The sequence below is a fragment of the Dipodomys merriami genome, unplaced genomic scaffold (assembly GCF_024711535.1).
Source record: "Dipodomys merriami isolate MVZ:Mamm:240054 unplaced genomic scaffold, mDipMer1.0.p SCAF_271, whole genome shotgun sequence".
NCBI classification, from domain to species: domain Eukaryota; kingdom Metazoa; phylum Chordata; class Mammalia; order Rodentia; family Heteromyidae; genus Dipodomys; species Dipodomys merriami.
Window position 1 is genome coordinate 1,154,246 of NW_027204171.1, and position 10,882 is coordinate 1,165,127.

The 10,882-nt window shown below is 53.5% G+C and overlaps 1 protein-coding gene across 1 annotated transcript; it reads right to left on the reverse strand.

Moving 5' to 3' along the window:
* Arl10 (ARF like GTPase 10) lies at positions 1-10,812 on the reverse strand. The gene is made up of 4 exons (XM_070036524.1): positions 10,566-10,812; positions 9,907-10,189; positions 4,970-5,145; positions 1-2,729 (listed from the first exon to the last, which is right to left on the reverse strand). The coding sequence occupies exons 1-4, from the start codon at positions 10,746-10,748 to the stop codon at positions 2,556-2,558; spliced, it is 816 nt and encodes a 271-aa protein (XP_069892625.1). The 5' UTR covers positions 10,749-10,812; the 3' UTR covers positions 1-2,555.
* Positions 10,813-10,882: the final 70 nt, after the last annotated feature.

Genomic DNA, 10,882 nt, shown 5'->3' on the forward strand with positions numbered 1-10,882 from the left:
TCCAGTAGACACAGTGGAAACTTTATTTTGCAAATCCATCTCCCCGTATTGGGGACTGTAAAAATGTACAACATGATAATAATCACACGAAGGCAGATTGTAATTAGGAAGGGTCCCTCAGCAATCATGCTGGTTCCATTGTTGGCGTCAATCAACTAGGCAAGGTGAACAGACACAAACTTATTTTCTGTTCACAGGACAGACACAAAGGAATTTTCTTTTTTGGTGCCAGTACCAGGACTTGAACTCGGAGCCCTGGGTCCTTGATCCGTTCTGCTTGTTTACAGCTGCCACGCTGCCACTTGAGTCATGCCCCCAGTCCAGCTTTTTGTTGGGTTCATAAGAGATGGGAGGCCCTCAGACTTTCTGCCTGGGCTGGCCTCACACCATGATCCTTACATCTCAGCCTCCTGAGTAGCTAGGATCACAGGCACAAGCCACCCGCGGCTAGCTAGACACAAAAATGTTTTACCCAGTGCCAAGATCAGAAGTTTACAGCCAAGGTTCAAAGGCCCAAGTTATCTTTGTGCCTCTGACCATATATTTTACCAAAATGAATTCTGGCAGTGGGGGGAGGGGAAGGGGGGAGGGGAAACGACCCCCTTATTCCTTAAATACTTAATATGTGAAGAAAAAAATGACCTCTTATAATAGGAAGGGAATTGGAATTAGAGAACAGTTAATTCCCTCCCAATGTGTTCCATGCCCAAGGTCACTGGGGGGTGGGGCACCAATTCCTTTGGCAGTGCTGCAGTATGGCACTGAGGCATGCTGGGTAAACGTCAAAGGAAACAAAGGCACACGATGTCTTCTCATTTCAAAAGCAAACCGAGTGGGATAGCGCCTTAAAAAAAAAAATAAAACCAAAAAAGAAACTCCACAGTCCATTTGCATTATTCAGCCAGCCCTGATGGACAGGAAGCTCCATCTGAATGCGCCAGGAAGTGCCAACACAAAAACAGTCCTTCAGCTGACTGGCCACCACACACGCAATGAGGGACGAAGGCTAGAGAGCACCCCAGACCTTAGCCCGGGCAGCTGTGTGGGGTAGCCGTCTACTGTCCTTTGGATTCACATGATCGCTTCTCTCCTCTCTCCCTGCGTCTCAGCCTCCTCTTAAGTAGCGAGGATTACAGGCATGAGCCACCAGTTTCTGCCACTGATTGATTATGATACCAAATGGTCTCAAGAGCCAGCTGGAGGGAGAGGGGAAGGGTGAGGCGCTACAGCTCGGTGTCCATGGACCCCCCGTGAGTGACCTCACCTGGGGCTAGGACGAAAGCACCTAGAAACACAGCCTGGACTTTTGACCTGATCCCTTTGATAAATACATAAATAAATAAATAAGATGCAGTTCCAAGGCTCAAAAGAGCCCCAGCTCCAGTTAACACGGGTGCCTGGGACTTGAGCTCTTTCCTTCCTTAGGCTCAGGTAAACGTGGCGTGGGCACAGTTAGAAGAGCAGCTATTTGACTCCAGATTTGGGGTGGGGGTATTATGGGGGGGAAACACCATCTTCACTTTTTGTTTGGTGGATGAACTGGACTTACTCCGTAGTCATCAGGGGCCTTAAAAGCAGGGGGGAAGGTGTTTAGCAAGCTCCTTGTTAAGGTCTTCGGGTTTATTTCTAACACATCTCCATTGGTGGCAGTTAGAAACAACCCTGGGGAGGAGCTGGGTGGCTCACGCCTGTAATCCTAGCGACTCAGGAGACTGGAGAGTTGAGGATCACAGGTTGAAACCAGCCCAGGAAGAAAAGCTCGACACTTTCTTATCTCCAATTCACCTGCAAAAAGCTAAGGGAACAGCGCCCAGGCCTCTGAGTTCAAGCCCCAGTACTGGCACCAAAAAAATAAAATAAATAAGGGTTAAAAAAAAAAAAAAAAGGTAAAAGAACGACTCTGGGGCCAGAGAGGCCAAGACTGCCCAAGGCCACAGGCAGTGAACGTGAGGCGGAGAAGGGAGACAATGGAGGGTGAAGCAGGCCAGGGAGCAAGCGCGACGCCCCCTGGCGGTCCACGGCAGAAGTGCATGGAGTCACTGGGAAGGGAAGAGGGCTGAGGAGAGGGAGTCCTGAGCCCCCAGAGCAGGTCAAAGAAGGGAATGCTAGATCCACACTCTGAGCCAGACACGGCGCTCTCTCACCTGGGCTTCACCCACCTCCTGCTTCTGGACCACCACACGGCCACTTCGCCGGGATGCCTTTGGATGGTTCTTGCTTCTCTTGTGCTGGTCCTGGGTCTTGAACACAGGGCCCTGGGTGCTCTACCATGTGAGCCACAGCTCCACTTCCGGCTTTTTGCTCGTTAACTGGAGAGAAGAGTCTCGTGGACTTTTCTTGCCCAGGCTGGCTTCAAACCTCCAATCCTCAGGTGGCAGCCTGCTGAGTAGCTAGGAGGACAGGCGTGAGCTCAGCCTTGCTCTTGAGAGAGGGATGGAAGGGAGAGGGGAAAGGCTCTCTAATGCGTGTCCCCAGGCCCAGGTTGGTGAGGAAGAGTCAGGAAGCAGTGGACCTGTGTGGTCTCCGAAGCTGGGTGGCAAGCAGGCAGCTCAGCTTTAGGAGAGGAGCTCCAAGAGCAATTTCCAGATGTGCACGGTGCCAGGTTCTTCGAAGCCTGGTCCTGCCGGGGCAATGCTGGCCGCCAAGAGGAAAACTTCCCGCTGGCTGCCCACGTCCTGCAGGCCCAGCTCCTGCTGAAGCTCAGCCACGTTCATGGCCTCGCCCAGGTCCTGGGGTGAACAAGAAGCCGATCAGCACACAGCTGTCCCCAACAAGATGTCCCCTTACCATCTTTGGTATGCGGCGGAATAATCAGGGCCGGAGGTGACTTAGATACTTTCAAGCCCAGTGCTGGTGGCTCACGCCTCTAATCCTATCTACTCAGGAGACTGCAATCTGAGAATCACAGTTCAAAGCCAGCTTGGGCAGCAAAGTCTGTGAGACTCTTATCTCCAATAAACTATTCAGGAAAAGCCCAAAGTGGTGCTGTTCCTCATGCGGTAGAGTGCTAGCCTTGAGCAAAAGAAGCTTAGGGACTGTACCTAGGCCCTGAGTTCAAGCCCCAGGACCAGTGCATATGAACACACACACACACACAAAGATGCTTTTAGTTGGGCACCAGTGGCTCATGCCTGAAATCTTAGCCTCTCAGTAGGCTGAAATCTGAACTCTGAGAATCAAAGTTCATAGCCAGGCTTAGGAAAATTCCATGAGTCTCTTATCTCCAACTACTAAAAAGACATTAAGTGGAGCTGTGGCTCAAGTGGTAGAGCACCAGTCTTGAGAAAAAAAAAAAGCTAAGAGAAAAGCACCCAGGTCCTGAGTTCAAGTTCCTACACACATATACCCCAAATAAACAAACAAAGATGCTTTTGCTTGGCCCTGTGAATTAATTAAAAGCCCCCATGTTTGGACCTGTGCCAGTTGACCTGCAGTTCCTTTGCAATCTTTGTTTGCAGGAGGAAAGAAGATTCAGTGAGGGGGGCTGGGATGTGGCTTAGTGGTGGAGTGCTCGCCTAGCATGCATGAAGCCCTGGGTTCAATTCCTCAGTACCACATACACAGAAAAAGCCAGAAGTGGCGCTGTGGCTCAAGTGGTAGAGTGCTAGCCTTGAGCACAAAGAGGCTCAGGGACAGTGCCTAGGCCCTGAGTTCAAGCCCCAGGACTGGATGGGGAAAAAAAAAAAAAGATTCAGTGATAAGCATGTTGTGTGAAGGTACACCGCCACTCCAACAAGCAAGCTTCTCTTATTATCTTAGAGCAAACTGCTCAGAACTCAGGAGACCCCACTGACCCCACTGTTCCTGTTCCGTTCCAGTAGCAAAGTGGTAACAATTCTCCAGAACTCCCCCAGGGTCAGAGCCTGGCAATGCTGTAACTCTGCAGATCTTTCTCGCCCCTGTCATGCATGCAAGGCAAGCACTCTACCACTGAGCCACTTTCCCAGCCCTGAAGATGTCTTAAGTGTTGTCTTCCCATGCCTGCCACGGGAAGGCCTTCCCTGTGTCTCTGTATTTGGTATGTAGGAGTGCAGAGCCCGTACTTAACCCTCTGCATTCTTGGACTTTGGGCCTGGGGTAAAACTTGGTTTCACTGGAAACTAGCTCTGAATCCAATGGTTCAAAGCCAGCCTGGGGAGGAAAGTCTGTGAGAGGCTTCAATTAACCAGCAAAAAGCTGGAAGTGGAGGTGTGGCTCAAGTAGCAGAGCACCAGCCTTGAGTGAAAAAAGCCAAGTGAGAGTCCAAACCACAGTACCCATATATTAAATAAGCAAAGAGCTGGGCGGCAGTGGCTCACACTTGTTAATTCTAGCTATTGAGGAGGCTGAGATCTAAGGATCATGGTTCAAAGCTAGCCCGGGAAGGAAAGTCTGTGAGACTCATCTCCAATAAACCAACTGAAAACTGGAAGTGGCGCTGTGGCTCAAGTGGTAGAGCGCTCGCCTTGAGCTGAAGAGCTGAGGGACAGTGCCCAGGCCCAGAGTTCAGGCCCACAACCAACCAAAAAAAAAAAAAGTGTCACAGACTTTCTTGCCCGGGCTGGCTTTGAACCGTGATCCTCAGATCTCAGCCTTCTGAGTAGTGAGAATGACAGGCATGAGCCACCAGCGCCCGGCTACTTCCGGTTTTCTGATGGTTAATTGGAGATAAGTCTCATGGACTTTCCTGCCAGGGCTGGCTTTGAACTGCGATCCTCAGATCTCAGCCTCCTGAGTAGCTAGGAAGACAGGCGTGAGCCCCCCGCCCCCAGTAACAATTTCTATTATTATTACTTAGTAACCATTTCTCCCATTCCCTGTAGAGTGAAGCAGATAGGCTACCTAAGAGAAAGGGAAAGAGTTGGGGGGGGTCTTGAGGACATTTGAAGGTCGTCTTTCAGTCAAGTTCTCCAGACCCGGGCCTAGGCCCCAGTTGTGCCCCTCTCCCGCCCAGGCCCATGGATCGAGCCGCCCCTCCCGCAGTGCTCACCTGCTTGTTGGCCACGACGACCACGGGCAGGTCGGGGTCTTTGTCCAGCAGCTTGTGTAGCTCCTGCCGGGCGGAGGGCAGACGCGGCCGGTCAGCTGAGTCCACCATGAACACCAGCACGTCCACCTCATTCACAAACTCCTTCCAGTAGAAGCGCAGGTTCTGGCTGCCACCAACTGAGGAGAGGCAGGGGACCAGCTCAGAGCCCCCCCAGGGGCCTGGTGGTCATAGTCCCACCTCTCTCCCCAACGTTCCCCGAGGTGGAAACAAAGGCAGGACCATGGGTTCAAATCCAATCAGACCTGAGAACCATTCTTATTAGCTCTAGCTGTGACCCCGGGGGTCTCTTACTAGAACAAGTAGTTATCTTTAGGCATTTTTTGGGGGGGTGCCAAGCCTGGGGCTTGAACTCAGGGCCTGGGTGCTGTCCCTGAGCTGCTTTTGCTCAAGGCTAGCGCTCTACCACTTGAGCCACGGCGCCACTTCTGGCCTTTTCTGTGTCTGTGGTACTGAGGAATCGAACCCAGGGCTTCAAGCATGCTAGGCAAGCACTCTACCACTAAGTCACGTTGCCAGCCCTTTTTGGAGCATTTTTCTGAACTCAACTGAATTTTGGAGGCTCCAAAGGTGCCATGTGGAGCGTCCCTTCACAGATTCACAGGACTGGTATAATACAGGTACTCTACTAATGGCACTCTTCGGTTCTTTCCTGGGATGCTTTACCTCTGGCCAGTGATCAGAAGCCTGGAAAAGCCAGGCATAACCCCTCACGCCTGTCATCCTAGCTACTCAGGAAGCTGAGCTCTGAGGATCCCAGTTCAAAGCCAGCCAGAGCAGGAAAGTCCATGAGACTCTTATCTCCAATGAACCAATAGAAAGCCGAAAGTGGCCCAGATGCTGGTGAATCCTAGCTACTAGAATCCTAGCCTAGAATCCTAGCTACTCAGGAGGCTGAGATTTAAGGATCACAATTTATTTTTATTTATTTTGTCAGTCATGGGGCTTGAACTCTGGGCCTGGGCGCTGTCCCTCAGCTCTTCAGCTCGAGGCGAGCGCTCTACCACTTGAGCCACTGTACCACTTCCGGCTTTTTCTGCTTAGGTGGTGCTGAGGAATCGAACCCAGGGCCTCATGCATGCAAGGCAAGCGCTCTACCACTGAGCCACCTTCCCAGCCCAAGGCTCGCAGTTTAAAGCAAGCCTGGGCAGGAAAGTCTGTGAGACTCTGATATCTAACTACCAGAAGGTGGCACTGTGACTCAAGAGGTAGAGTGCTAGCCTTGAATACACAAGTTTAGGGACAGTGCCCAGGTGCAGAGTTCAAGACCCAGGACAGGCAGCAAAGTTAAAAAAAAAAAAAAATAAGCCGGGTGCCAGTGGCTCACGCCTGTCATCCTAGCTACTCAGGAGGCTGAGATCTGAGGATCGCAGTTCAAAGCCAGCCTGGGCAGGAAAGTCCATGAGACTCTTATCTCTAATAAACCACCAGAAAACCAGAAGTGGCGCTGTGGCTCCAGTCGGAGGAAGAGCAAATGTGAGAGAGAGAGAAAGCGCAAATCCAGGAGGCTCAGGCACCCTCCCAGGAAGAGGATAAAGCAAACCAGGAAAGGCCAGATTGCGCAGGGTGGACCGGCCAGGACCTTTGAGCCCACAGGGAGTGTTTCAAAGCAAGCCTGACATGACCTGATGTGTGATTTTGAAAGATACTTCTGGCTGACACTTGGGACAGAAGTCGAATCAGGGAACGCCATGAAGAGGCTGCTGTATTACCAACAGGAGAGACTAACAGTGTCTTGGGCCACAAAGAATCTATCCGAGGCTATGGCTTATGAAACCGGCTCATAAGTTGGATATAAGACATGAGGGGGGGCTGGGAAGGTGGCTCAGTGGTAGAGTGCTTGCCAAGCATGCATGAAGCCCTGAGTTCGAATCCTCAGTACCACATATACAGAAAAGGCCAGGGGTAGTGCTGTGGCTCAAGTAGTAGAGTGCTAGCCTGGAGCAAAAGAAGCTCAGGGACAGCGCCCAGGCTCTGAGTTCAATCCCCAAGAGAGGAGAGAGAGAGAGACGGGGGGAGAGGGAGGGAGAGAAAGGGAAAGGGAGAGGTAGAGGCCAGGCACTGGGGTTCACACCTGTTACTCTAGCTATTCTGGGGGCTGAGCTCAGAAGATTGTGGTTTGGAGCCAGCTGGGTCAGCCAAAGCCATGAGATTCTTATCTCCAATTAACCAGCAAAAGCCTGAAAGCGAAGGTATGGCTCAAGTGGGAGAGCACCAGCTTTGATCAAAAAAGCCAAGCAAGAATGGGAGGCCTAGGGGTTGGGACAGTGGCTCAGTGGTAGAGTGCTTGTCTTGCATGCATGAGGCCCTGGGTTCGATTCCTCAGCACCACATAAGCAGAAAAAGCTGGAAGTGGCACTGTGGCTCAAGTGGTAGAGCGCTAGCCTTGAGCTGAAGAGCTGAGGGACAGCGCCCAGGCCCAGAGTTCAGGCACCATGTCTGACACAGAGCAAGGGATGATAAAGGTGTTTCTTCACCAATTATGCCCAAAGGACCCCCACTTAGGCAATGTGGAGAAAGTCCTTGCATTTGATTGGGAGATCGGGGTGATCCCATGGAGTCTATAGACTGTTACCTGTCAGAATCTCATAAAAATTCCCTTTCCCCCAGGGCAGAGGAACGGCTCAGGTCTGGCTGACTGACAGGGACTTAACTGCCGAGTCTCCATTTCACCTGATGCCTGGAGCAAGGGAACAATTCAGAGAAAGCTTGGTGGAAAGCCCAGAATCCTAAGTGAATGTCAGTGTGCTATCACTAGGGCAAAAAGATGTTATGCCAGGCTGGAGAGCGAGTGTGGGGTACAGGGAAACTGAACCCACTCAGGAACACAGGCTCTCAAAGTCAGATTCTACCATCTGGCATTGAACTAAACCCACCTAATCCCTTCCTTTCTTCCTTCCCTCCTGGTATTGTTCTGGTGCTTGAATTCAGGACCTGGGCATTGTCCCTGAGCATCACTGTGCTCAAGGCTAGCGCTCTACCACTTGAGCCACAGCACCACTTCTGGCTTTTTCTGCGTATGTGGTGCTGAGGAATCGAACCCAGGGCTTCATGCATGCTAGGCCAGCACTCTACCACTGAGCCACCTTCCCAGCCCAGAGCTGGCCACTGGTGGCTCATGCCTCTCTATTCCTAGCTACTCAGGAGGCTGAGATATGAGGTTGTCAGTTTGAAACCAGTTTGGGCAAATTCTGCCTTGGGCAGAAAAAAGCTAAGCAAAAAATGTTAGGCCCTGTGTTCAAGCCTCACTTCCGGCACACACAGACAAGCAAACTGACACATATATCTGCTTGGAGATAAGCAATCCGGGCCAGGCTAGTCTGTGGCCAGCTGCTCACAGGGTGCTCTATAGTGAATTGCAGCAGCAGGAAGGACAGAGGAGGCAGAATCCTTAATATAGCCTGGACACTTAACGCTTGATGGACAGGTGACAGGTGTATCAGAGATCATTATAGACAGAGGGAACAGGACATAAAACCTGCCATCAGCAATGGTGGAAGGGGACCTGTAGCTTAAGTGGACAAGTGCTAGCCTTGAGCAAAATATGCCAAGCAATGGGCTGGGAAGGTGGCTCAGTGGTAGAGTGCTTGCCTTGCATGCATGAGGCCCTGGGTTCGATTCCTCAGCACTGCATAAGCAGAGAAGGCTGGAAGTGGCACTGTGGCTCAAGTGGTAGAACGCTAGCCTTTAGCTGAAGAGCTGAGGGACAGTGCCCAGACCCAGAGTTCAAGCCCCACAGCCAACAACAACAACAACAAATATGCCAAACAAGAATGTGAGTTCAGACTGGGTAACCAGTGATTCATGCCTGTCATCTAGTTATTCAGGAGGCTGAGATCTGAGAATCACAGTTCAAAGCCAGCCTGGATAGGAAAGTCTTTGAGACTCTCAAACTGCTTAGAAAAGGTCAGAAGTGGTACTATGGCTCAAGTGGTAGAGTTCTAGTTTTGACAGAAGCTCAGGGACAGCACCCATGCTCTGAGTTCAAACCCCAGGATCAGTCTCCCCCCCCCCCCCAAAAAAAAAGAATGTTAGTTCAAGCCCCTGTCCTGACACAAAACAACAAAAGAAGTCGGCCTTGGGGCTGGGAAGGTGGCTCAGTGGTAGAGCGCTTGCCTTGCATGCATGAGGCCCTGGGTTTGATTCCTCAGCACCACATAAGCAAAAAGAAAAAAGCTGGAAGTGGCGCTGTGGCTCAAGTGGTAAAGCGCTAGCCTTGAGCTGAAGAGCTGAGGGACAGCGCCCAGGCCCAGAGTTCAGGCCCCATGACGGGACCCAAAAGAAGTCGGCCAAGGTGACCTTGGGCTAGTGATCAGAGTTACGGGCCTGGATTTCTCTTCAGATGTATGAGACTAAGAATGAATTTTTCTTCTATGGAGTTGGTGGGAAAATATGTGTGTGCTAGTACGGGGACTCGAACTCAGGGCTTGAGCACTGTCCCTTAGCATTCCTGCTCAAGGATTTCCCTCTACCATGTGAACCATGGCTCCACCTTCAACTTTTTGTTGGTCTCACAGATTTTTTTTTTTTGGGTCCTGGCTGGCTTTGAACCACGAATCCTCAGATCTCAGCCTCTTGAGTAGAGAGGATGACTGGCGATGATGGCCCAGTTCCTGAGAAGGTTTTACCAGCAAATGTCATTCAAGGGCTTGGCCTATGAACCCTTAGCTGTATGTGGTTGAGTCTCATTAGTTGGGATCAGGAAGGGGCCCTCCAAGCCATGCAGGGGTCCCGCAGCTGGAATTGCATTGTGGGACATATCTTGGTTAGCATATATGCATTTCGGATTCCACCTGTTAGACCTCCAGGCCTGCTTCCCTGGATGAGGGAGGGAGGTGGGGGGGGGCACAGGGGAAGGGAAGGAAGGGGTGTCTGCTCACTCTCTAGCAGGTCCACCTCGAAGTTCCTGGTGGGCAGCCTCACGGAGTTGAAGCCCCAGGTGGGGACGTGGCCTTCCAGGGGCGGCTTGCCGGCGAGCATGCGCAGGAACGTGCTCTTGCCACAGCCGTCCAGCCCCAGCACCAGCACCTCGCGCTGCTCCAGCTCCTCCAGCGCGGGCTCGCCCTCCTCCTCCTCCTCCTCCTCCTCTTCATCGTCATCGTCGTCCTCCTCCTCCTCCCCATCCTCCTCCTCCTCCTCCTCCTCCTCTTCCTCGTCCTCAGGCTGCGGGGGTCAGAGGTCAGGCGGGGAGGGGGGGGCTGTCCATCATGCCTGCTCCCCCCCCCCACTTCCCCACTCCCCAGGTGCATCCCGCCTTCCACCCAGGGGGCTCCTCCCGGCATGCCCCGGGGCAGCGCCAGCCGCGCATGCGCCGGCCACACGCCGCCGCTGGGGGGGGGGGGGCCGAAGCCCACCGGGGCGCCCCCCCCCCCGGGAAAGCCCGAGGCCCGCCCGCCCGCCGCTGTCAGCGCGCTCCGTCACACCGATCTCTTTCGTCCGATCTCCCGGACGATCCTGCACGGTCTCGGCCCGGCATGGCGGCGGGCACACCCCCCCCCAAACCCCCATCCATCCCCTCCCACCCCGGCCCCGCACTCACCTCCCACTCGTCCCACTGCGGGAGGCTGGCGGCCTCCGCGCCCCACCACGCCTCGGCCCGGCCCCAGCGCCGCGGCCGTCCGCCGCCGAAGTAGGCTTTCCAGAGGATGAAGAGCACCGAGCCCAGCACGGCCGCCGCGCCGCCCAGCGCCAGCACCAAGGGGCTCAGCGTCCGCGGAGCCATCGGGGCGGGCGACGCGCGCAGGGGCGGACGACCCGGGCCGAGCCCGCCCGCCCGTCCGCGGAAGATGGCCCCGCTGCGACTGCCGCAGCCGCGCCCACCCACCCAGCCCGGGACTACAAGCCCCACAATGCACC